Here is a 27,573-nt window from a genome sequence, read left to right on the forward strand (position 1 = left end):
CGTAAGATAGGCGCTGGCCCGAGGGCCCCAGCGTGCCTCCGTGCTGAATCTGACGTGCGCGCGTGGTCGGGCACGCGGTGGCGGTAGCGGCGTCGTCAGTGACCCGCTAACCGTGATTGTGTCCATGGGCGAAGCAGCTTCCTGCCCTGTTCGCTTTCGCAGCACGACACGGAAGACGCCACCGCCGCCTCTCCCCCGCCGCCGCCGGATTTTCTCCCGAACTGTTTGCCCAGAGAGCGCGACTTTCTCGAGCCTCACTCAGCTTCCTGTAATCCTCCGGCGCGGAGCCTAATTCGGTTTCCTCTCAATCGTCCGCGCGTGCCGTGCGAGCTTGCTCCGCGTGTCGGCGTGCCGCCGTCGTTGACGGTGGCGCTTACGCGCTTACGCACCGTGTCTCATTAGGAATGCGACACTCCGGGAAAAACGTGCAGCGCTGCTGATCCGCCAGAGCAAGGGGGACTCGGAAAGTGGCAGCAACCGGGGAGTCTAGCTTCCGAAGTGCGGGACACCACGTCTTCGGGTGAGTCTGCCTGCCCCTACCGGAGGCTTCGGATGGATCTTGTCGTGTTTTGACTCGCTTTCTTTGTGAAATCGGCACGTGTGCACACTTGTCTGTGGGTTTCCAAGCTGTAATGACTGACAGTTTAAGAGACCTAGGTCGTGGCTTCTTATGTTCACGCTTCTTAGTTAGTTATTTGTTTTTTTAGTGTTCTTATCGGCTAATAGTGCAATCTTATTGGTAACTGTGCGATAATAAGATGTACGGGACTCGCGACGCCCTGCGTCTGTCAAGTTTTCCGCGACTATACGGAGTGCAAGTTCGTCTGCAGGCTTGCGCCGGGGTTGAGGTGACGTCAGAATGCTCAGCTCTAATTGGCTTTGACTGGAAGGATAGTGGGCAGAGCTCAATGCTAGCTGCCTTGAGGTCTACCCATTATCCATCTAATCAGAAGAAAGCGTTCCGACATCACCGCAATCCCTGCGCATGAAGCAGACGAACTTACGCTCTACATATAATGCGAGCCGGCACGATGAGATGCGTTCTGCTCCGATATTTTGTCTGCGCGATTACAGGGGAGAAACATGGCTTGGACTTGGAAGTTACTGGCGGCGCTCGCTACGTGGTCGGTTCTGTCGGCCCGTGCCGGCAGGAGGGAGAACCCCGTGGTGTCCACCAAGTACGGATACGTGATGGGACGCACGGAGACGGTTTTCAACAGGCCCGTGGACGCCTTCCTCGGAGTCCCGTTCGCCGAGCCGCCCCTGCGGGAGCTGCGCTTCAGGAGGCCCGTGCCCGTGAAGCCCTGGGACGGAATCTACAACGCCGGTCAAAAGCCCTTCCCGTGCCTGCAGTATGACACGTTTGTGACGAAGAAGATCACCATCGACGCGTCCAATACGACGGAGGATTGCCTTTACCTGAACATCTGGACACCGGCGCTGCACTGTAATACCATCGAGCGATGCAACACCAAGAGTGTCATGATATTTTTTCACGGCGGAGGATTTGATACCGGAGGAAACAGCTACTTCTTCTACGACGGCGCCCATTTGGCGGCTTTGGGCGACGTGGTAGTCGTGGTGCCCAACTACCGTCTGGGAGTCTTCGGGTTCATGAACATTGGTCACCCGGACGCCCCTGGAAACATGGGTTTGATGGACCAGCTGATGGCCATGCGATGGGTGAAGGAGAACATCATCTACTTCGGCGGCAGGGAGGACTCCGTTACGTTGTTCGGCCAGAGCGCGGGAGCCATGTCCATTGGTTTTCACATCGTCTCGCCAATGAGCCGCGGCCTCTTCAAGAGAGCCATCCTGCAGAGCGGCAGCCCGTACCTCCTCCAGCCGTCCAGCCTGAAAGCCGGCGTGGACAGAGTGGAACAGTTAGCGGAGGCCGTAGGCTGCTCCACCGAGAACGTGACCCTCTTCACTCACCGCCACCACGTGATGGAGTGCCTCCGATGGACCAACAGCTCCGTTCTTATGGAACAGAACAAGGAACTGAACATCCTGAACCCGGCCAGCTACTTCCCGTCGTACGGAGACGACTTCCTTCCCGACGACCCGAGAACGATGATCGAGCAGGGCAACTTCTCCCAGGTGGACATCATAATCGGGACCAACAAGAACGAGGGAAGCCCCTTCATCAGCTACTTCATGGCCAAGGTCCTCAAACAGGACGACCCGCGGCGGTTGACGAGGGACGAGGTGGGCTTCTACCTGATCCTGCTGTTCCATCACGTGCTGGGCGTGAGCCCCAAGGAGATCACGGCACACTACCTGCGCGACGTAGAGCCGCAGGACGGCCTGGGTGCCCTGACAGCCGCCGGAGACGCCATCGGCGATTTCCTCTTCCAGTGCCCCGTGAACTACTTCGCGGAAAGACTGGCCGCCCGAAATAACACGGTGTACATGTACTACTTCGACTACCGACCGAGCTACAGTTGGTGGGACGACTGGCTGGGGGTCGCACACTTCGACGAGTTCTTCTTCGTCTTCGGCACGCTGTTCCGGGATATGCGTTTCTCCACGGTTCGCGAACTCGAGTTCAGTTCCAAGTTGATCCAGATCTGGACTACCTTCGCCAAAAGAGGGTAAGTGCCGCACTCGTCGTGCTCTTCCTTTACCCGCCACTTAAATTATATTTCTAGGGCTTGCAAAACGGAACAGAAAACCTCTTCGCGACTGAATAAGGCGGCTAGCGTTTCGCCAAGCTTCGCTGGTTTCTCCGGAGCACTCTTTGCGTTTTGGTTTTTGTCTTTTAAACACTTGTGACTTTTAGGAGCCAGCCTTTTTGTTTTCAGCGCGTTTAGACATATTTTATAGCACAGTTCTAAATTTTTGGCATGCCAAAAGGGCTAGAATAGAACTACTGCAATAAATCTAATGCCGATTTGCATGCGCTGCGACGAAACTCTATTTGTAAGGTGTAATGCCGATTAGCATGCGCTGTGACGAAACTCTATTTGATAGGTTTTTAGTACTTCCCTGTATGGGTGTCAACGTATACGTTCAAAATATTTGTTTATGTATAAACTACCGCAAACTTTAAAACGAGGTGTAACGAGTGTCTGCACTGAGCATGGGTATAGACCAATTCCTGGAACGTTGAAGGGATCCTATACGTGCTCGAGGGCTCACAATCTGCCCGCTTGTTTGCAAACTGCATACGCGCGTTTATTGCCTACTAAAGATGTGAAAAAAAAAAAACACGAAAAACCCTGCACGTATCAGTATTGTTTCCTTATAAAGTGCATACTTAGGAGCCTGGCACGTAGAAAACGTCTAGCGAACGAAAAACACAAATATATGGCAGTCAAAGCGATTTGACTACATTCTAGGTCAACCTCAAAGGCACCGCGAGTTTTCTTTTATCTCTTTACTCCCGTGGCTTTGTTTCAAATATGCACGGAGGTAAGAGAGAAAGAAACAGCCTTCATTATAAGACCACTTGGGTTCGTGACAGTTGAATTGCCGCCCAGGAAAACAGCTTTATCGCAGTCGACATCGGTAGTGTGCAATCTTGGCTCCCCCACGCTCCCTGTGGGCGACCGAGCGTTCCGAATGTCAAATGCAGCGAAGGACACCACTGGCCCCTGCTCTGCTGCCTGTGGATCGCCCGCTGTTGAGGTCTCTCTCGCAAGTGCAAATGCGTTATTGTCGGATACGTTGAAAGCAGCCTGTCGTGACCGTGGCGGCGAAACGCAGAAAAAGATGCTATTTGCATTTTGTCACGGTCAAAACTGAAATTATATAGAGCTGTTCGAAGGAATGCGGTTTTAGGCACATATTTCCTCGTGGTCAGAAGCAATATGTTTGCGTAAGCTTCCCCCACACAGTTTATGGAGGAGGCTGGCATGTTGTGAGAGGGAACTCTCAAAGTGGATGCGCGGTGTGCGAATCAATATTTGAAATCGAGCAACGTGGTCAGTATCATACAGTAACTTGACACCGAGTTAGGGCAGAGACCACGCGGAAGCTATCTTCAATTTGTTTAAATATAGATTTGTAGTTTCATATTTCTGTTTTTTTACTTCTAACATTAAATTAAGATACAAACATGTCGCTTCGTCACTATCTTACAGGCCTTTGTAAATATCTCATGGTAAATAACAAAAAAAAAAGTTTGACATTGCATTTTTACAAAGTGAAAGTCGCTCACGGTTTTAGCCTTCATTAAATACGCTATTAGTGTAAATATATATATTTCTTGTGACAGAAATGCTTAGCATGACGACACTTGCCTGCACGGTATCATTTTTCAATACCTTTCATTTTAGGTGTATTTCAAACGCCCTTTCTCCCCCAAAAAATATTTTTTTAAATGCATTTTACATAAAAGAATTGGCAAAAAGTGGGTCACGATATACAAATTCAAGTATTGTTATCTGTGCTCGAATGAAGTTTTCCTTATGTCCCTTGATCAGTAACATCTTCATTCGTGCTTTGAGCTTCTCATTTTGTAGTGTGAATGCACCGAAGTTTAACGGTAGACACACCTAATTTTTTTATTACGTACCTAACAAGTAATTTGACACCGAATGACTCAGTAATTAAGATCAATTTGCCAGAAACGTGACGTCTGAGAAAACTTGCAAGTAAAAGCGTAGTATAATTATCTATTTCTTTATTATTTTGGCAAAGTTTGCTGATTTGATTGCGACTTTCTCAGTTGCAGATGACACCAGGCACGTCATGATTGAATGTGACTCACGCATTGGTCACGACTCACGAGCGTGCATTACCGGTCGTCTTGCGCCCGGTAGCAATCGATCCATCGGCAGATGTTCGGGTTTGCGTTCGTGGCCAATCAGTGCGGTGACGGAAATCGCCGAACTCTTAAGCTTTACGTCACACTGCTCATACGTCATGCAATAGACAGTCTGAAAATACGAGTCACTGCAATATCTGTGGTTCGAATGCCGCGTGCCAAGTGTCTCCCTGAACTCATTGCCATGCAGAATTCGAAGCACGGATCTCGCGGCTACTCGTGTTCAAAGCTGTATGCAGGCTGTCTCGTATGATGTGTAAGCAGTGTGACCACGGTTTGACAGAGTCCGCAATACAGCACCTGCTCTGAGGATTTTATTATCATTTTTTATTATTAAAAAAAAACTTTATTTTTCATTTTGATACATGAATGAAGGAAATAAGAAAGAAAAGCTGTGAGAACAGCTTGACGGATCCCCTTGCTCCTTCCTAGTGGCATATACAGGAGTCAAAACAAAGCAACAGCGAACAACATCGAGAAAACCGACATGACAAAGTAAAATACAAAAATGAAAGATGTCTCAAAAATCGATTCATTCGTCTTCACCCCACATTAGTTCAGTTCGTAATTCATAAATTGCAATAGAAATAACATCAATGTTATTTTTTATTATGGTGTTCAATATAGTAGGAAATGTGTACTTGAGCGATTGCATTGAATAGTTGTTATGACACAGTGGCACAGTCCAATGTTCCGCCGACCGAGTTGGGTAGGAAGTCACATGTTTTCTTAGCTCCGCAGGGTTTACTAAATTATCCCCATTTCTTTTATTTTCTAACTTAAAACTGATCGCGAGTCTATACTTGTACATGTTGTAAACAGAAAGCATATTATTTTTTTATGAACAGACCCTGGGTGCTAGAGTCGTAAAAACATTCTTAATGAGGCGCACTTTTTTTTTTGTTTGCAAAATGAGTATTTCCTTTTAAACTCGTGCAGGTGGTTGTGCCCCAAACTAGATAACAATAATTCAGGTGAGAAAGAAATAAAGTCTGGTATAAAAGAAGCTTACATTTCTCAGTAGAATAAAACGGTTACGAGAGGCTAGTCTAATGACCTTTGAAAATCTTGTGCGTAAATCATTTACATGATTATCCCAAGATAAGTACTGATTGAAAATTACACCTAAACTTTTAAAGTTATCGACAATATTTATATACATTTATTTAGGACAAGGGTCTTAGTTGTAGAAACATTTTTGTTCTTAGGCCGAAAGATGATTGCCTTCGTTTTACGCGCATCGATGTTTAGCTCGTTATCTGAGGACCATTTTTGCAACGCTGTTAGGGTCACGCTTGCGCAGCTGATAAGCTCGTCGCCAGTCTCGCCAGAAAATGAGAGGCTCCTGTCAGCCGCGTATATTACGAATTTAGTCTGTGGATTTATGTTTACAATATCAGTAATGTATATATACAATAACGACCCTAAGATGCTTCCTTGAGGTACACCGGAAATAATTCTCTTTGTTGAAGACACGAAACCATTAAGATAAACAAACTGTTTACGGTGACCTAAATATGATTTAGGCAAGAGAAGTGCTTGACCTCAAATTCCGTAAATATCCAACTTTTCTAGCAGTAAATTATAATTCATATAATCAAACGCCTTTGTAAAATCTACAAAAATGCCAAGGGCCAATTTCTTTCTCTAAAAACTCCGCAAAATAAATTATTTTTGTTCAATTAATGCAAGTTCCGTGGATCAGTTTTCCAGAAAGCCGAACTGAGAATGAGTTTTTAATTGGTGCTTATCTAAAAACTGAGATACACGAATATGTATGATTTTTTCTAAGCCCTTTGAGAATACCGGAATAAATGACAGAGACAATAGACTGTTTTAGTGGACCGTACGCTATAGCTTTGCGTACGCAAGGAGATTGCGGGTCGTGAGTGCGCATGGGCAGAACGCAATAGAAGGGCTAGCGTATTGCGTACGCACGCAACGCTGGGGATTTTGCGTTGCTGGCTAGCGGGCCTTGCGGGACGCTCTCGAGAGATCTCGGACCCAACGAGAGCACCAGTTTCAAGATGGCGGTTGCCTCGACTGACGTAGCAAGGGCAACGTGGTGTTTTCGAAGTTCTGTGTTATGTGAAATTGCGTGGTGTTCAGCTCGGCGGTTCTTTCTGGGACCTACCGCAGTCGAATCAGATCGCCCTGCAGCTGAAAAAGTGCACAATCGAAATGTTCGCCGCTCGCAGTGTGCGTCGACGCTGCGATCTGCTCAACGCTAAGCCTATTCCCACAGTTCATCACCGACGGACAAACGACTCTAAAAGAAATCGCCGAAGCTCTCGCTATGCACTGGACATCAGGGTCATAAATATTATTCCGCGATAGCACTGATAAAAGGTGCCGTTTCCACGGGACGACTGACGGAGGCTCCGTGATCGAATTTGGCTACGCACTCGTACTCGAAAAGACAAATGGAGGGCGGCCGTAGCTGCCGCACCGACGACAAGATGGACACTCGAAGCTTCGAAATACCTCTTTTGACTCCCGGAAACGGAGTCGTCGAGGTAGAAGGAGAAGAAATCACTCCGGAGGAGTTTCACTCTGTCGGGGGAGGTTGGATGCCGGTCTTACTCAAGGCCCGAGCAGAAAAGAAAGCGCTAAGCCTAACGGCCGGTTCCCAGCCAAACCGCACTCTTGGTGGGAACAACGGGCGGGACGGCCGAGCTCGAATCAAGAAGGCGCCAAGGCCTCCGAAGCTTCCGGAAGACGATGCGAAAATCGTTTTTCGACTTCGGGGAGGACTAAACGTGCGGAAAGAAGACAGAGTCTTGGTCCAACGCAGCATTCAACGCGCGGCGCAGCTCTCATCGGAGAACGCAGGACACGACGCTTTTCGCTTCAACGAGGAACAAAATACGCTCATCGTGAGCACCCCGGCACTCGAAAACGCCGTCAAATACGGAGGAGTGCACTCTATAAGCTTCAAGGGACAAACCTACGAGGTTGTAGCGTACGCAATACCGCCAGACGACACCATAAAGGGCGTAATTCACGGGATACCGGACGAAGACTCCGAGCAAGACGTTCTAAACAACCTAGTCACGGCGAGGAACCCAAACGTGCTCCACGCCAGACGGATGGGCCGTTCCAAGTCGGCGGTGGTACTTTTCAAGGGCCAGAAAGTGCCGTTCTGGATCATGTACGGCAACGTGGAGTACAAGTGCAACCTGTACAAGAAAAAGATCGAAGTATGCGGTACGTGCGGCGGAGTCGGACATCGGTCCGACGTGTGTCCGCGACCGAAAGAGCAACGGTGCAAGATTTGCAACACTCTAAACCCGACAGACGGCCACGCGTGTTCGCCGTCGTGCGGCATCTGCGGCAAGGCTCACCCCACGGGTGACACGGGTGACACACGATGCAAGCAGCGTTTCAAGACGCCGTACATCCTGCAACAGCGGCAGTGGGAGAAGAAGAAGAAACAAGAGGAGAGCAGGTTCAAGGAAGAGGACTTCCCGCCGTTACCCAAAGGACGGTCGCGGTCGCGTTCGCGGTCGCGGAGCCGAGCATCCGTGCGGTCAACCTCGCGGCAGCGGTCCGGCTCGCGGCGGAGATCGAAGTCCAGGAGGAGGTCCAGCTCCCGACAGCGAGTCAGCTGGGCCGGGGTGACCGACCACAAGGCCTCGGAAAAGAAGAGCAAGGAGGCCAAGACGCAGAACGACAAGTTAGACGAGATCCTTGTCATGATGCGACAACTCCAGGAAGAAAACAAGGCTCTACGCGTGATGATAGAGAAGACCGAGAAGGAGAACGCATGGCTGAGGACACAGCTTCAGCAGAAAAGCAACGAGACGGAGAAGGAACCGGAGAAGGCTTCGCCACCCGCGAAGAGGAAGATGGTCGTAAGACCGGGGCAAGAGACGGTCGCATTGGATAAGGCCGAGGCGCCGCTGCAACAGGAAGTTAACAAGCAGGTGGTCGAGCTGATGTGCAACCCCGAGTGGCTGACGCAGCTGGCTAGGCACATGGAACAACTACGTACGGCACAAGTCGTTAGAAACCAAGATGGTGAACAGTAAAAAGTACATAATTTGGCAGTGGAATTGCCGCGGGTTTGGCAAAAAGAGGGGCAACCTACAGCAATACGTGAATAACAAAGACGAAAAGGAACGACCGGATTTGATTGCCTTACAAGATTCGAAACAACTGGCCAAACTGTCGGGTTACAAGTCCTACGGCATGGATACCAAGGAAAAGACGCAAGTGGTCACGTTGGTCAAAAGGAACATACCGGTCGTCGTTCATGACACAGGCGTTTCAACAGTAGAACACGTGCTAATCGAGATAATCTCGGGGAAGAAGAAAGACCAGCGCAGCCTCTTCGTGCTGAACATCTACAGCAGCCCGGCGAAACGGCACAGATTCGCTTCCCTCTTCCAAGCGACCCTGAACATCGCCAGACGCCAGACACTGGTCGTGGTTGGGGACTTCAACGCCCAACATCCGGACTGGGGATACAAGATCGAACGACCCAAGGGCCGAAAACTGTGGATCGACTCTCACGAATGCGGACTATCCCTGATCACCGATCCGGATCATCCGACGAGGAGAGGAGCCGCCCGACAACAAGACACTACGCCAGACCTTACGTTTGTGCGCTATGCAAAGGATGCAGAGTGGACAAACACGTGGGAAGACCTGAGTAGCGACCACTATGTGCTAAAGATAACGATCCGCGCGGGCCCTGGAAAGCCGCGGGGCAGAAAGTGCAAGATCACGGAATGGGATAAGTTCCGAGAGCTGATGGGCGAATACGAGACGGAAGACGTCACAAACATTGGCGAGTGGATGGAATGCCTGCTGGCGGCTGCCGAACGGACGACCAAGGTGATTCCGGAAGAAGCGGACGTGGCCGCTGCGGATAGCCGACTCTTACACTTATGGGAGGCTAAGGCTAGTCTGCAGAAGCGGCAGCGTACGCAACGTAACAATCGGAACCTTCGAAGAAAGATCGCTGAACTCAGCAGAACGATCGAGACGTACGCTGACCAGGTTACGCGTCAACAGTGGCAGGATACCTGCGAAGGGTTCGACGGTCAGCCCAATGTACCCAAAACTTGGAACATACTGCGGCACCTACTGGATCCGGACGGTTGTAAGACGGCTCAGCGTAGCAAGATGTGCGAGATCATTCGAAGTCACAAGGGTGACGAGGACGACCTAGTAGAGGAGATCCGTAAGCGATATATTGGTGACAACCCGCCGAGAACACCCACGACATACGGCGGTGCAGACAACGAGGTGCTAGACGCGGACATTTCTGAGTTTGAAGTTGCCGAGACACTGCGCAACTTGAAGACCAAGTCTGCTCCGGGACCGGACGGTGTCACCAACAAGATGCTGCGGAACCTGAGCAACGAAGCCATAACCGGCATCACAAAATACATCAACGAGTGCTGGAGACAAGGCCAGCTACCACGGCAGTGGAAAACGGCCAAAGTGGTCCTGATCCCGAAACCAGGCAAGAAGCCTCAGCTCGACGCTCTGCGCCCAATCTCGCTCACGTCCTGCGTGGGCAAGATAATGGAGCACGTCGTTCTACGGAGAATCAACGACTTCATGGAGAGGAACCAATTGTTCCCTCACACCATGGTTGGATTCCGGCCACACCTGTCTACCCAAGACGTGATGCTGAGGCTCAAGCACCAAATCATAGATGGCGAAAAAAGCTCTCATCTCGACACTAGGGTGATCCTGGGCCTCGACCTTACGAAGGCCTTTGACACTATCAGGCATGATGCGGTCCTTGAGAACCTGGAGAAGCTGGGCGTAGGGCGACGCACGTTCAACTACATTCAAGACTTCCTCAGCGATCGGACGGCGCAAATCTCCATCGGTGGCGTCACGTCCGACGACATCAATCTAGGCGGGCGAGGCACACCTCAGGGCTCGGTCCTGTCGCCATATCTATTTAACGTGGCGATGATTGAGTTGCCTGCGAAGCTCAGCAAGATCGAGGGGCTGCACCACAGTATATACGCAGATGACATCACGCTCTGGATGACCGGCGGCTGTGACGGGTTCATCCAAGACACGCTACAAGAAGCGATACGGACGATTGAGGAGTACGTCACTCCGAGGGGCCTAACTTGCTCTCCACAAAAGTCGGAGCTCCTCCTCCTCAAACCTGTTCGGTCCCGCCAGCTGCCGTCGGACATCGCGCTCTACTCGCAAGGACTGCGTATCCCGTCGGTGAAGAGCATTCGCATCCTGGGTCTGCGGGTCCAGGCGGATGGCAACAACTACGAGATGATCGAATCGCTCAAGGCGTCAACTTACCAGATCACCCGGCTTATTTCACGCATCTCAGGCCGTCACTTCGGAATGAGGGAAGGAAATCTTGTACGCCTCGTCCGCGCTTTCGTCGTGAGCCGGCTGGCATACGTCCTTCCCTTCCTACGGCTCGGGGTGGCGGAGAAAGCCAAACTTGACTGCTTGATTAGGAAGGCCTACAAGCGAGCACTTGGCATCCCGGATTTTACGTCAAACGAAAAGCTGGCGGCGCTGGGCCTACATAATACCGTGGAAGAGATCGTCGAGGCGCAACGGACGTCTCAGCTCGAACGGCTAACAAAGAGCGCGACCGGGCGTCACATTCTCGAAAACCTGGGCATCCGCTACGAAAGACAAACGGGCGAGAAAATAGACGTGCCGAGACGGGTCCGGGAGAAGCTTACCATCCCAAACCTGCCACGTCACATGCACCCCGTGCACCATGTGGAGCGACGAACGGCGAGAGCCAAGGCCCTTCGAAGACTACTAGAGAAGGAAGAGGGCGTCTACTACACGGACGCTGCGAGGTACGACAGGGATGCCATGGCCGCAGCCGTGGTTGACAAGCAAGGGAAGATCGTTGCGAGCTGCAGTGTCCGGACGACAGAACCGGAGGTAGCCGAGGAAGTGGCCATCGCTCTGGCACTCAAGCTGCAAGACGCTAAAATCATTGTCAGCGATTCACAGATGGCGATTCGCCAATACGCCAAGGGACGGATCTCGCCGGTTACGCTTCGAGTACTAGGTGATCCTGAAAAGACTGCGAAGGTGAAGCTGATCTGGACTCCAGCACACTCGTCGCTCCCCGGCAACGAGGAGGCTCACGACGCGGCCCGAGGTCTCACTCGCCGGGCCGGAGCAACGTCGGACCCCTCCATCGAATCGTCGACGGGGGGCGACAGACTGGTTACGTTCCGAGACATCCTCGATCATTACGCCGGCGAAAGGATGCGCTACCCTCCGGCGCATCCCTCGCTGGACAAAAGACAAGCGGTAGCTTGGCGGCGACTACAGACAGGCACCTACCATAGTCCTGCCCAGCTCAGCGGATGGTATCCGGATCGCTACAAGGGAGACTGCCAGCTATGTGGTGCAAGAGCGACTCTTCGCCACATTATTTGGGAATGCAGCCGGCTCGACCGCAAAGCCCAGCCACTACTAAACAAGATCACCAACCAAGAGAGCTGGGAAGCTCTTCTTCTCTGCACCGACCTTGAGGTGCAGGAACAAGTCGTCCGACTGGCCGAGGACGCCGCTGGAGTCCAAGGGATTCTGGCCGTCGCCTAAGGGGTGATTGGGAGGGGACTCCTAGATGGGCCTCTGACCAATCGCTTAGTCTTTCTGGGCGCAATTAAAGGTTGCCTGCTGCTGCTGCTGCACTCGTACTCGTAGCCTCTGTACCCAGCAGAAAAGCGCGCTTGGCGAGGCAGCTGTGGCTTGGTTTAATCTGAAATAAAATGATTGGACACTTTTTCTTTTTCAATATTTCTTTCCAGGAGCACGGTTGCGCTATAAGCACGCGGAATTCTACGGCTCTAGCAAATTTAACCAAGACCATGCGCGGTGTTCACTCGAAAACGTAACGCACAACTAAATTCGGTCCGAGCAGGTCATTTTTAGCGTACGCTATACTATTGCGTATTGCGTACGTAAGATCCAGTAACGCTATACTAAAACTGTCTAATACCGTGGTTCGTTCGCAGTGACAAAGCTTCATAGTCCTTAGGGATTACGCTAAACGTAGGGAATAATTAGCACTAAAAGTTTTCCTTAATCAAAACTGACACAGCTCCCCCTCGGCCTTCAGTGCGATTAAGAAAAAAAAAAAGATTCGTGTAGCGGTTTCATAAAAACGTCAGTATATTCCGTCTACCAGGTCTCGGAAAACATGATAATGTCAAAATCAACGTACTCAGCAAAAACCAATACTCAAGATCAACACTTTTATTTTTAGCTGATCGAATATTAACATGCAGACAACGAGTCGACCCAGACATGTGATTTCAACCCAGACACGTGATTGTGATAAAACTTAGCTGCACGAGCCTGCGAAAAAACGTCAGACAACTTTTGCTAGGTCAGCGTGAAAAAAAGAAAAAAAACTTGCGCGAAAATTGTTGCACACAATTTGGACCTGGACAAAATAATTCAACAAAAGTTAGTTAAATATTTTGTTTAATTATTTATGGGGCATAACTTATAATCGAACAAACATTGCTGAAAAATGTACTAACTAAATTATATATTCGCTAGAAGTTTCCAGTGTGCTTACAACGTTGATAGATATATAGATTAGATTCCAAATTCAGTTGTCAAATGCTCGTAACGGGTGAGTAGTTCTCATGAATGAATGGAGTAATTTTATTTTATATAAAGATTCAAAATGTAGAATAAGGTAAATCTCCAAATTACACTTGTATGTCCAAACTGTGAGGAAGCAAAACATTACAAGATGGAGGTTTGGATCTGAAGTATACAATGCATATTTCCGCGAGCATTTAGGTGGTGAATGGAAGGGGAGAAGAGTCAAGCCATCTATAGACCTCTGCAGAAATCACCTTCTGAGCCCTGCCATCTTTGTTTGCTGGGTTTTAGAACGCCTTCTGAGCATGCGCTGTTGCTCTTCTGTGCGGTAGATCAGACCCTTCACATGCGTCCACAGCTCAGTGACTGAGTATTTTTTGCCCGGGTGATAAGCGATGCAAAGGTATATATATGCAAAGGCATAGTGAGGGTGTCGGGACTTACTTATCTATGCAAGCTGTCTGACGGCATTCTTAACGTGATCTACAACAAAGCCGATTTTATGGAGTCCCGCGGCCTGAAGTCTTTGAAAATGTCCGTGGAATGGGGGTAATTAATGCTTCACGTGCATTTCAAATCTCATTTATGGCGTGTCTCAGGGCAAACGACGAATCAGCTCGTGATCGTGGCCATGCACGAGGACCTCGGCACGTGCTGGTTTGCTGATTATTTGAACGCCTTTGCACTCCGTTTCATACTTCACATACAATGTTGTCAAAGCTACTGGCGCTTGCGCCTGACTTTATTTATGGTTTCGTTTGCGCGAGAACGCGTGCAAATGGTCTGGGAAATTAAACCCCATGCTCGCGCCCGCAGCTTTGACAGGGTTGTACACTAAGTATGAAACAGAATGATTGCAAACAGGGCATCTGGCGGCCGCCTTGTGCCTCCTCGTGTGAGCACGCACGTGCAACTGCAGGCCTGTAAAAGCTGTCTTCACGCGAAAGCTGCACGGGCTTGCACGCGCGAGGCACCGGTCAGGACACCATGCTTGCGAACGTCTATTGATCTTTTGGTGGCGCCCTCCTATGATTCCCTTTCGTGACGTCATTACCTCGCGAACAACAAGTTCGATGGTGTTTGTAATGAGCACGATGGAAGCTTGAAATCATTGCGCTCTGAAATCAAAACTGCCGTTCAAAATGAAGTTCTTAGATTACTCTTATTTCTGTCGATGAGAAGTCCTTTGCTGACGTCATGGTCAGCATTCGGCCAATCGTGGAAGCCCGACCACAACGACGCTTTCGACCGCGCACGTCGCCCATAGAAATAAATGTCATTTGAAATGCTTATTCGTGGTGAGAAGCTCGTGAGTGGCGCGGCTGTTTTCCTCATTATGGGCATTACACGTTTTTTTGCGCGTTTTTTTTTTCTAGTGCGTAGGAGCCTGAAGTATCCTCACTCTGGGTTGTGAAAAATTCCACCACGCGGCGATACCAAACTTCTTGCCGCGAATAGACAATTGTAAGCTGAACGCTCCGACTGGTGTCCCATGGGCACCAGCACGCAAAGCGTGCGCGTGAACGTGGTCTTCACAGGCTTGCAATTGCATGTGCTTGCCCGCACGTGCAGAGACATGGCGGCGGCCAGACGACCGGCTTACAATCGTCTATAAGGAGTTTTCACTGGACGCCATATTTGTGGGTCCTGTTTAGAGCGCATGCTCAGAACGAACTCACATTTCTAGGTTGCTAAGATCGGCAATCTTGATGGTGTGGAATGCACGTTGCAAAAAAACTGTGGAAGCTCGCCATGAGCACGCGCTCAGCAGTCGCACACACGGCTATGGCCGCCAGTGAATACTCGTTATAAGGAACACCAATCAGCAAACCAGCATATACCCCGATCAACCCCGATGCTCACGCGCAGAGTCGAGATCGGTAGCTGAATCACTGCTCTGAAGGCTGTTGAACTGCCAGTGAGACAGAGAAGATTGTAGCCCGTTTGTTATTCCTCCTAGTCCTCATTGTCTTAGGTTCGGGAAGCACGAAATGTGAATAACCTGCTGTATAGTTCAAAAAGATTAATAGAAAGTTAAGAAAAAAAGTGAGTACTTTAGTCAGGCGAAATTTGTGCTGCGTGGAATCGAAAACTAAAGTAAAATCTAGTATAAAATCGTCGTTAAGCATGCTGCATTTCAATGTTACACAAGTGCAAATCAAAATGATACGTGCAGCTGTACGCTCGCACCAGCAGCTTCGACAGCGTTCTACACACGCCTGAAATGGTGTCACTTTTGTAACCATGGCTTATTAGTTTCCATGAAGTAAGCAAAAGGACCCATTTTCTTTCGCGTTGACGGGTGCGATTTATAAGGTAGAGATTTTTATTTTCTCTGATGATGACTCTTTTTTTTCTCTTGTAAAAAGACAAAGCTAGTTTTTTTTTAAGATTTTGATTTATTTGTATATGCATATCTCAAAAGTTCATTGCAGAAGGCACACTCAATATAGATCGAAATTTTCTTGCGCGACGCGAGCAAAGCATTTCGCAAGGCTAAGCTTTCGCGCCTGTTACCCTGACGGTGTTACACGATACGTGAAGTTAAAACGGCTATCCTCACCCACACCTCGTGCTTGCTTTTAACAGTGATCAAATCAGATATGCTTGATTCAGAGTTTCCGTCAGAATAAATCTGACGGGGACTCCCAAACATGTGGGGCCTCTAAGAACCGTGTTTACTTCGAACCTAAAAACAACAACAGTATTTCTTGGTTAAAAGGAAGAGCTGATTGTAGCATCTCATACGTCAGTTGCCAAGTTATGTACAGTTTTATGCAGGGCGCAAACGCCCTGCGCGAAAAACAAAAAAAACAACAAAAAAACTCGCACATCAAAAATATATAGAATCCATCTGATCGTGCACGTGGTTCTCGCGAACCCTTGAAAAGAAGTATAGAAATCAAACTGGATCAGCAATTTCTTCAGTACAAATAACAGAACATATTAGTTCAATCGACGTAATAAAAAATAATTAATTAGCCAAAATGTTCATATTCGATTATTGTCGGCAAGTTCCTTCTCTCTGTAAATGCCAACGCGCGGCTTTAAAGCAGACTTGTACGATACTCACTAGAGATAATGAAATTACTTGTAATCAATTACTTTTTGGGGTAATTACGTAATTATTTGATTACATTCATCAAAAAGTAATCACACCTGTAATCTGATTACTTTTTAAAGTACTAAAACTACTTGTACCCGTTACTTTTTCTCGGTAGGAGACCTCAGACAGAAGGATGGTTTAACAAAATTGGTGGAGTAAGAAGATAAGTAGTTTATCATTTGGCGATTCTAATGCAAGGATGAACAGGGATAAACAAAAAGTGCCGTCTTGAAAAATGAAGTAATCAGAAAAGCAACGGTTCCTTTATCAAGTAACGGCCAATTAGTTACTTTTTCTCTCAAGTGATCAGTTATATAATAGACCTTTTGCTAAATTGCCCAAGCACCAAGCAGCATGCTGCGAGTGTAGTTACCCGCGCTGCACGTGCTGGCGTCTGCACTATACTAACTGTTCTAAAGCCTAATAAAACTACGGGGATGAAGGAAAGCAACATGATCGGCAAAAAGGACGAGGACGCGTGACAAAACGTCGTTCCTGTCGTCAGCCTTTCTGCCGTTCACTTGGCTTTCCTTTACACCCGGAACTGCACCAGCACGCTCTAATTTGTCAAGTCTACTAAGACAAATGGCATCTTGCACGCGCGTTCGTCAAAGCCTTATTTCGGTCGTTTACTCGGAATTCCTTATACGGGGAAGGCGAGAGGGCGTGCGGCGTGTAGACCTACATTCCCGGCATTCTCCTTGATGACTTGGATAATTTAGCAATAGCTCTATCGAATTATTTATAAATAAGATGAATTGTAGTAGTAATCGATTACTTTTTTCGAGGAACGCATGTACGAGACTGATTTAATGTCACACCTCTGTGGTGCGGCTGCTGTCAGCACGGGTATATACGTGGAGGATTCGCTTCACGCAAAATCTCGTTTCTGCGAGCTCATATAGTGCCCACACCGGTTGCGGGGGAACGCGAAGCTGTTCGTAAAAAGATCACTCATGTTATCTATGCGCCGGCAAAGTGAGGGAGAGGAGGAGACGAGAGCGCGCGGTGACGCCATGAGAACGCCGAGCTCTGCCGGTTGGAGTGATTAGTGGGTAGACCTAAAGCCGGGGTCGCACTGCTTATACACCATGTACATAAGATAGTCTGCAAACACGAGTCACCGCAATATCCGTGGTCCGAATGCCGCGTTACAAGTTTCCTCCTTGAAGTCATTGTCATGCGGCATTCGAAGCATGGATCTCGCGGTGACCCGCATTTCGAATCTGTAGGCAGACTGCTTTTTGTACGATGTATAAGGAGTGTGCTCTGCACTCGTCGAACGTGTTAAAGGCTGTACTCTATGGGACGAATATTCTGCGAAGAAGCGACGAATTTGGCATGGCGGCCTTTGCTCTGCGCGTAGCATCAGCACAGTGACGTCGCAAGCGAAGGGAGTGTGCCGTCGGGCGACATTCGTCAGTTGTTCGTCGCATAATTCTGTCCACGTCGACGTCGGGCGTTTGGGTCTCGTATTCGAACACGTTCGACAAGTGCAATGGAGGTAAAGGCCAGCTAACTTTAGTTCCACTACTGATTCCGACCCGAGCTCGGCGTTTTGACTTTCCCGCTTGCTCTGTCGAGCCCTCCTTACACATCGCCTCGCGGCGCACCGCCGGCGGCCCAAGTGCGCCCGAGCCCCGCTGTCCACCATTTTACCCCGGGTACTATATGTGTTACGTCACGCCGTCTCTCTCTATAACCAGCCAATCCTGTGCGGCCGCCGTCCTTGATGCACACGCCAAGTGACGTGATCTGCGAGCACCAGGGAAATGAGGGGTTTCGGGAATGTTAACCCGGCGGAAAAGTTCCGAGAAGCTTCATTCATTATGCTTTGTTACAGTATAATAACCACCGCGCGAAATGCTCACGCATTTCTTCGAGAATCAGCGTGGCGGCAGCAGCGATTTTGGCCCATTTTTCTTTCCTCTCAATGAACGTATACGCTTCTACTACTTCGACTGAATACGACAGACTCGCCGTGCACAGAGTCACCTAACCTCTGTTCGTGGTTCTGCGAACGCTGCCTTGCAGGAAAGTGCCGAAGATTCGAGGACACCGGTGGCCCAAGTTCACCAACCGGTGGCCGCTGTTCCTGCACCTGAACCCCAGCAATTTCTCCCTGGGCTGGGAGCCTCACGCCGACAACTGCAAGGTCTGGGACCGCTTCATCAAGGTGACGCCGGACTTTGTGTCAACGAGGAACGACGACAACGAACGGACTGCCTAAGAAGGATGGCGACGGTTGTGGTTCGTGAAACATTACTTTGCAGTGCCTGTGACCCCAGTGTGCCGTGCAATGTTCGCGACGCGCCGGATGTGGAGGACTCAGCTACACACCTCGGGTACAACGTGGTCTAAAAAGATCAATCCAACACGTGAACTGTGTGCGTTCGGTCGGAAGACTGCTGTTATTGTTTTTGTTGTTTTTAGGCAAAAACCATGAACGTGCAGTGTTGATTTCAATGTCCTCTGCATGTGGGTACGATGTTTGTTATGCCGAAGCCCTATTAGCGTCATCCGGCAAGGAAAAAAGAATTCGATGTAATATCACCTGTGACTGTTATACTTCTTTTTACGCGAACGCTCGCTGAGGTATTGTGTAAAAAGGAATACGGAGGGGCGCAATAAATGAACTGGTGCTAACATACAGAGAGAGAGAGAGAATGAGAGCTAGATTTGTACACACCCTTACTGAGGGGCACGCCCTGCTGTGTTGAATCTGTCGGCGATTGACAGCATCTCTTGAAGAGAAGTGCCGTTTCTGTATTTTTGCCCACGTCACAACCTCGCCACAAATCGCGATGCTTTGATTGGGCGGCAATGCCCGAGTAAACGAAATGTTTTAAAGCAGAATGTGTTATACACGAACTCAGCTTTTTCACATTATGGCGGAAATCACCATGCAAGATGTTTGTTAAAAAAAAAAAAAATCAGGAAAAAAAGGTGGCTTTTTGTTAAAACGTCCCAACTGTGGCTGCACCCAAATAGTCAGGAAACGTTTGAAGGTCAGTTGTCACGTGTTTTCTGTCTGCTCGGTTCGTCCGAGAACTGGGATAGGGGCCGTGAACTTGAAAAGGAAAACCAGACGCCGTCGGCCCACGATTGCTTGTGCGGAAAGCACTTTGGGTTAATACTTGTGGTCGTCAGATTTATTTGTTTTGTTCCGACATGAACGCTGGAAAAGCGCCAAGTTGTACCGACCCCCTGCGGAATACGTTCAGTGCGTCTTCAAGTTCAAACAGCTGCCTGATCATTCAAACTGTCGTCTGCTCTTTCAAACGTTTCTGCTTGTGGTCGTCTGCTCGCTCAACGTTCAAACGACAGCGGCCTGCAGACCAAACGTTGACCCGGTAGTTGCGATAAGAAGTAAGTGCAGGCCTTAACAGACTTTTAAGTTTGAGGGTATGTTGAGGAAAGTAGGATTGGTGTAAGCAGTAGATACAAGGAAATGTTGATAATTGTTACCAGTGGCCATCACCGACTTGTCATGCCTGCTTTACTCGGTCCAATTCTGCTTACGATTTTCAGCATCGATGTCGACCATCTCAGCTACGGCTCACGCTTTTGCAGCCTGAGCGACGTCATGACTGAAAATAGCGAGCAGAATCTCATCATGCGAATCAGGCTTTAGCGTCCATTCTGCGGCATCCACGCGGAAGGAATCGTCGCATGTCACATAATTCACGCAAAGTTTTGCGGTGTAACGATTCTCGTTAATTTCACTGAGGCCGCTGAAGTAGTCAGACATTGCCAGGAAGACGTAGAATCAACAAGCCCAACGCGAAAAAGAGCACGCGCGGGGACTCACACCGACGCCGGCAACATCTCATTCGAATGGTTTGTTTATGGGCGACGGCGATCCTCTTGCCCACACTCCATCGCGCATGCGCGGCGCCGGTGGTGTCTGCTAGAGGCGCTCGTTTTTTTGTTTTTTTTTTTTCTCTTTTTTTGTAGACAAGAGTTCTTCTATAGGGATGAATTTTATAAAATTGTGTACCATTACAAAAGAGCGTCACGAACAACTGTCACACGGCCGCTAAATTTGGCGGGCAAGGTATCGCCTACCTAATTTAGCTCCTCATCACTCCCCCAAGTTAAACAAAACTCCCCGCCTCCCCAAAAAACAACAACAAAAACACACCCACCCATTTGAGCCTAAAACATGTTGCACATATTATCTCCGAATTTTTTTCCTTAGATTCATCTACGCTTTTATTTGGTCTGTATGAAATGTTGTGGTTTGGTGGATGATGATATGATAATTCTTTTAAGCAGTAATAGCGTACACAAATTTTAGACACCCCTAATTGTAGGTATATTTTATATTGTTTTCTCATAGATATATTACATGTGCATATCACTTCACACTTCTCTTCTATGTTCACTAGTACTCTAGTACATTTGTGTTTATACTTGCCAACGAAACCAAGCCCTTCAGCTACGTCCGATGATTCGTCACTACTCCGGCGACCTACACGAATCGTCACTTTCGGGAAAAATAGCTGCCTAAAACAGGACGCGTTCTGCCGGTGTAGTACGCGGAAACTACTATCACTACAGTAGAAGTTATTGCGTACGCCGAAATCACCACGGTAGTTGTTTTGGCGCACGCAATAGCCACTACCGTACTCTTTTCCACCGTACCCCAAATTCACTACTCTCACGCCGAATTCAATACCTCTAAACTTTTCGCGTTGGTTTTGAATTTTGCTTAAACTAGCGAAAGAACGTTCCTCACTCAACCACCATGATCACTATTCACTACACTGACGCCGAATTTTGAATTTCGCGTAATCTAGAGAAAGAACGTTCCTCACAACCCCTCCAAAAGAAGCAGACGAACTTGCTCTCTGCATAAACCTGGCGAGTTTTTTTAGGCCTGTCATGTTCCAAATCATTACAAAATCAAAATCGTATCATTCTGCAAACGATTCAAACTGTTACAGCGGGCATACTTGAATCATTCATTGTGCGTTCGTCACGGGATTGTCGTCTGCAGCAGGCATCTCGAGGACCGGAAGTTGTCGTTGCAAAAATTTCAGGTACAGCCGATTTTCAGCAAACGTCTGTCGTGGAAAGTGTGTAAACCTAGGCTCCCTATTTCTATTCTTTTTTAGACGTCTAAATTCCACGTCCGATTTTTTTTTTTTTACCGATCGTTCTTTCGATGCGAAATCCAGTTCCATGTATTCGTCTATAACAAGGCCGCTAGCAACGGTTTGTTTGGAGCGGTTGCGTCACACCCTTACGGGGTCGATTAACACAAAACGGCTCTTTTTTGTTTGTTTTTTGTGAGCGTTTTGTTCAGTGGGGCTTTTCTAGAATCGGGCAATCGCGGCTGCTTCGGAGAGAAGACACCGAGAAACCGGCCCGGGTGCCTTGAGCTAATAGCACTTCGAAGACAAGGCCCGGACATGACGTAATCATTAGTGGATCCTCAACGAGAGTACGTCACAAAGCGGCAGGCGCGTGCATCTGGTGTCGCCGCGTGTTAGCGTCACATTCGTTAGATACTTTCGTTGTGAGATGCTACAAGACGCTGGTGGCGACGCTGACGCGAAGCGGCGCTGCGTGCATCAACTAGAAACTAAACATTTGAGAGAAATCTCTCTGGTTGGGGAATAGAATAATTAAAATATGGCAACCAACCAATTCCTAAACATGTAGGGGCCCTACGTTTCGAACCGACTCGGTTCTTCGTCAGGGGCGACTGTGGCCGTTGAGGAGCGACGTTTCTCGATCTTCTTCTTTCATGAATATGGCGAAGCCCGTTCACATACACTGTTGGTAAAGCACCAGGGCAGCCAGGACTCGACGAAAAGCCTATGTCGGTTGTTAGTCTCTGCGTCGATAATGCTGGTGTTGTCGAAGTCAATCCGGTGGTCTTTGACTTCGGAGTGCTCGGCGACTGCGCTGCGCTCCTGGTCGAGCTTGCGAACGTCGTTTTTGTGTTGGCGTATTCTTTCATTAAAATTCTTTGTCTCGCCGATGTAAGTGGCTGGACAATCTGCACAAGGGATCTTATAAACACGCCCTGCGTTTTTTCTTTCGGAGGGCGATCTTTTGGACGGGGCATGAGTAATCCAAGCGTGGACATCGACTTGTGGGCTACGCGGATTCCTTCTTTGGCTAGCCGCGTGCAAGCGCCTCGCTTGTTCCTCTGATGTAGGGTACGCAGATGCGCGAGGTTGGGCGTGGCTGCGTACAGGCTTGGGGTTGCTGTTGTCTTTGACCTCGAGCTTGACGACGGGCAACGCTTTGGATGAAGGTGCTCGTGTATCCGTTCTTTTTCAGATCAGCACGGACGGTTTTTTCTTCCTTTCTTCTGTCATCCTCAGAGGAGCATATAGCCTTCGTCCTAGACAGCAGTGTCCTAACCACCGATGCTTTGTGGCAGGCTGGGTGATAGGAATCAAACTGGAGATAACGTCCAGTGTGCGTGGGCTTCTTGTAGACTGAAAACTTCAAATTTTCTTTTTCTCTTCTCACGAGCACGGTATGTGGACGACTGCTTCTGCATCCTTCAAAGATCTGAAGTGGACAGATTCCTCTCACACCTCAACTCCATCGAACTAGTGCCACTAAATAAGCTACGCTTCAGAGTAACGACACTTCGCCATATTGTGGCTTAAAATCATTGTTGCCAGTTATCTGAAGCTTTATCTGAAATCACAATAAACACTTTTCCGCCCTCCAGAACTGTTTAGACAGTTCACGACGGAGCAAAGCAATATTACAATAGCTTCCGAACACCGAATCTAATGCTGAGGAAGTCGCACTTTTGAATCATGACGATCGGCAGCTGCGTCTGCTCTGCATACGAGCCAAAATGGCGGCGCCCACAACAATGTCGGGGAACAGAGTGCCGATACTCTAAGCGCAGCTTATTCAGTGGCTCTACATCGAACCGGCTATCCAATTTACAGCGGAACTTGAAAAAGACAATTCATTGCCTTTTCTGGACGTGCTCGTGAGAAGAGAAAAAGAAAATTTGAAGTTTTCAGTCTACAGGAAGCCCACGCACACTGAACGTTATCTCCAGTTTGATTCCTATCACCCAGCCTGCCACAAAGCATCGGTGGTTAGGACACTGCTGTCTAGGACGAAGGCTATAGACGCTTTCAGCGCGCGCCAAATCGAGCCGCCATAGCCGACCTTCTCTTGTCTTACCGAGAGGCCGAGCCACTGAAGCGGGCGTTGACGAGTATCCACAAGGGCCTATGCTGGGGAGAAGGACACAGTAACACTTCACATGGCAATAACCTGTCCTGCTGTGGTAATGATGAAGTGGAGCGAACGGAATAAGAGGGAAGAAAAACTGAAGGTCGGTTATGGCGGCGCCCATGCACAGCTGCCTGAAAGCGTCTATATGCTCCTCTGAGAATGACAGAAGAAAGGAAGAAAAAACCGTCCGTGCTGATCTGAAAAAGAACGGATACACGAGCACCTTCATCCAAAGCGTTGCCCGTCGTCAAGCTCGAGGTCAAAGACAACAGCAACCCCAAGCCTGTACGCAGCCACGCCCAACCTCGCGCATCTGCGTACCCTACATCAGAGGAACAAGCGAGGCGCTTGCACGCGTGCTAGCCAAAGAAGGAATCCGCGTAGCCCACAAGCCGATGTCCACGCTTGGATTACTCATGCCCCGTCCAAAAGATCGCCCTCCGAAAGAAAAAACGCAGGGCGTGGTTTATAAGATCCCTTGTGCAGATTGTCCAGCCACTTACATCGGCGAGACAAAGAATTTTAATGAAAGAATACGACAACACAAAAACGACGTTCGCAAGCTCGACCACGAGCGCAGCGCAGTCGCCGAGCACTGCGAAGTCAAAGACCACCGGATTGACTTCGACAACACCAGCATTATCGACGCAGAGACTAACAACCGACATAGGCTTTTCGTCGAGTCCTGGCATATTCAAACGACGCCAGGCAACATAAATAGGTGCCTTGGTGCTTTACCAACAGTGTATGTGAACGGGCTTCGCCATATTCATGAAAGAAGAAGATCGAGAAATGCGCCACATCCCTGAGAAAAGAAAAAGAAGATCGAGAAACGTCGCTCCTCAACGGCCACAGTCGCCCCTGACGAAGAACCGAGTCGGTTCGAAACGCAGGGCCCCTACATGTTTAGGAATTGGTTGGTTGCCATATTTTAATTAGTGCATCAACTAGTGAGGATGTTTGGGGTAGGGAGAAAGGCCAGTTGTTTTCTACGTGCTTGAGCTGTCATCTAATCGATCGTAACTAAACCGAAGGAGAGCAAACCGTCGCCTATAGCGAGGTGCATTTTGAACATTATGGTAAACATGGGGTGGAAAGGCCTGGGGCGGAAAAGAGTTTAAACGTTAAGAGAGACCGAAAAAAAAGCCCCTTTTTTCTGCCCCCTTCCCTTTTTTTTTTTTTTAGTCTCGCGAGCCTTGAGCGTGCACGCGCAGTAAAAACATGGCAGAAGGCAACACTCTAAAAAAAAGGGTATCACCTTACACCCTTTTGTCCCATATAATACACCCCAAAACTTCATTTCGACGTACAGCGCCCTATAGTCGAACAGACGGCACCAAATTTTACCAGGGGCTTGATAACGGTGCGATATAACGTATTAAATTGCCAAAGTACGTATCAAAGAACAAAGAAAGAAAACACGGAGCTTTTGCAGTACGGCAAAAAAAACTCCGATAATTTTTTTTTGTAGTCAATAATACGTACATCAGCTATCTTAATAAGTCGTACCACACGGCTACCAAGCCCCTCGTAAACTTTGGGGCCGCCTGATCGATTATGGGGCGCTGTACGTCGAATTGAAGTTTTGGGGTGTATTATATGGGAAAAGGGGTGTAATAACACACCTTTTTTCTGAGAGTGCTTGGAGCGCGTGCGAAGGCCCGGAATCGGAAAGAGAAACCCTGTCGTTGTCATCAACAGCGGCATAGACTTTCCATTTTCCCAAGGGGGGGGCAAGTTGAGAAGTTATCCAGAGGGGGGGGGGGGGGGGAGTGGTTTTCCGCCCAATTTTTTTTACATCGGGTATTATCAGTAGTTTATTTTAGGGGGTACATTTTACAGCGTATGTATATCGCCATGTGTCCGTCGCTCTGTGCGTTATTTTTGTTTACATGCCACTACTAGAAGCTCGTTACATGGCACGTAAACAGCGTGGTAAGGATCATGGCCCAAGGAGGGCTCTGTCCCCCCCCCCCCCCCTCCCCCCCCCCCCCGGATCTCACCATGGGGGGCACGAGCCCCGATGTCCCACCATGGTCTACGCCTATGATACTGTATTTCAGAAGTTGTGTGCAGCAAAGGCAAAGGCACACGTGCGCGGGCCCGTGGTTTTCAGATTTACTTTCCTTTCGCGAGTGCTCGTGAAAGAAAAGTAAATTTGAAAGTCAAGCGCTCGCACCCGTGCTTTCACCTCTGCCGCACGCAACTCATGAGATGGCGTAGACACTTTTACAAGTGGGATCTCGGCTTAACCTGGAACCGCGCGCCGAGGTGAGGTGGACCTACTCTCCAACCAGGACGTTCGCTGCTTGTCGTACAATGTTGCTAAGCGTCTCTTGTTGAAGCATACACCACTGAGCGCAGGGAGAGACTTTTTAAAAATGATTTTTAAAACATACAGGTGTTGTTTTCGACCGCGAAAGAGCACAAGCAATGAAATAAGATACCTAGAACAGTAACAAATAAAAAAATGGATAAAAAATGAAAGCTTTTTACAATTCCCTGTAACGTCGATTTAGAGCGAAGCTCTTGAGGAGGAGGAGGGAAGGACAGTGAGAGGAAGGTATACCCCCCCTCCCTCCTCCTCACGTCCTCATCCTGTCTGCTACTCCTCCCTCCGAGCGGCGTCGCCGTCGCCTCACGAGGGTCACGTGACCTCACGACGGTCATGTGGCGTCACCGGGGTCACGTGACCCCTATGAGGTCACGTGACGAGGACGTCACCAGTGACATCACTGTTTACGTCATCATCCCTAGTGACGTCATCAGCAACGTCATCAGTGACGATGACGATGACGATGCGAATGCCGATGACGTCAATGCCTATTACGTCGTATGTGACGTCACTGATGACGATGCCAATGACCTCATCAGTGACGTCACTAATGACGTCATAAGTGCCGATGCCGTCACTGATGACCTCAGCAGTGACAATGACGATGGCAATGCCGATGACGTCACTGATGAGATCATCAGTGACATCACGTGTCCCATAATGCACTGCGCGGTTACGCCGACGCTGCTCAAGCCGGAAACGGGCGCCTGAGAGCTGCGCTGTAAAATATCTAGTCTCAAGGCGCTTATCAGAGCGCAACATAAGCCGCATGATTATTGCGTCAATGATGCGATAGTCATGATGCGATATCCATCGCATCAGTGATGCGATGGATATAAGAACAAATCCCTGCGTTAATCACCTGTGAAACACCCATTCCTTTTTCACCACACGCAATCAAAGTCGCAGAAAAAAAAAATACGAGCATCGCACACCCCCTAAACTCGCAGCCAGAACAAGTGGCCACGTGATCGGGAGCCGATTATTTGACGCGAAAATCGGTCATAATCATGCGCTGGGGTTGGCAAGACACAGGACACGCGCTGAGTACCGGACATTGTTATGGTTCGGCTATTGTCGTCATTGCAGCGATGGGACACGGGCCACTACCCGAACGCTCATCCCCACCCTTGCTCGTTTCGATCTGGATGAGCATCGTTCCGGCGTGCGGTCACATATCACTACTGCGTGATGCACGTTAAAGACCCCAGGCTAGCGGCTGTACTGCACTGGCTAAATTTCTCATCTGTATACAGCTGGGAGACTCGTTGCCCGTAGAGTCACTAAATAAGCTACGCTTTCAGAGTACCCCATTCCTTTTCTTTGGCATTTTGCCGACAATCAGCCGCTCTATTCAACAATATTCTGGTTCGCTGCGGCATCATTGGACAGCGGCAGTCACGTGAGTCGCTATCATCATCATCGCGTTTTTTCATCACCACCATCTTGGGTCCAGCGATCCGCTGCCTGCTTCTGTTTTACTGTTTACTGCGCGCGCACGGTGAAGTCCGTCGCTCAGCATGCATTTTTTCCTTACGTCGAGAT

The 27,573-nt window shown here is 49.0% G+C and overlaps 1 protein-coding gene across 1 annotated transcript; it reads left to right on the forward strand.

The window, feature by feature from the left end:
- Positions 1-256: 256 nt before the first annotated feature.
- Positions 257-19,108, forward strand: LOC8024262 (acetylcholinesterase-1). The gene is made up of 3 exons (XM_029974465.3): positions 257-520; positions 1,075-2,594; positions 18,501-19,108. Exons 2-3 carry the CDS (start codon positions 1,084-1,086, stop codon positions 18,694-18,696), a joined length of 1,707 nt encoding a protein of 568 aa, XP_029830325.2. The 5' UTR covers positions 257-520; positions 1,075-1,083; the 3' UTR covers positions 18,697-19,108.
- Positions 19,109-27,573: the final 8,465 nt, after the last annotated feature.

This window comes from Ixodes scapularis, unplaced genomic scaffold (genome assembly GCF_016920785.2).
Source record: "Ixodes scapularis isolate PalLabHiFi unplaced genomic scaffold, ASM1692078v2 PGA_scaffold0__279_contigs__length_252992795, whole genome shotgun sequence".
NCBI classification, from domain to species: Eukaryota; Metazoa; Arthropoda; class Arachnida; order Ixodida; family Ixodidae; genus Ixodes; species Ixodes scapularis.

Excerpts from the sequence above, each read along its gene's own strand:
- LOC8024262 (XM_029974465.3), top strand. The coding sequence starts at position 1,084 with ATGGCTTGGACTTGGAAGTTACTGGCGGCGCTCGCTACGTGGTCGGTT. Across the intron at positions 2,595-18,500 it reads ACTACCTTCGCCAAAAGAGG|GAAAGTGCCGAAGATTCGAG; the intron begins GTAAGTGCCGCA and ends GCTGCCTTGCAG.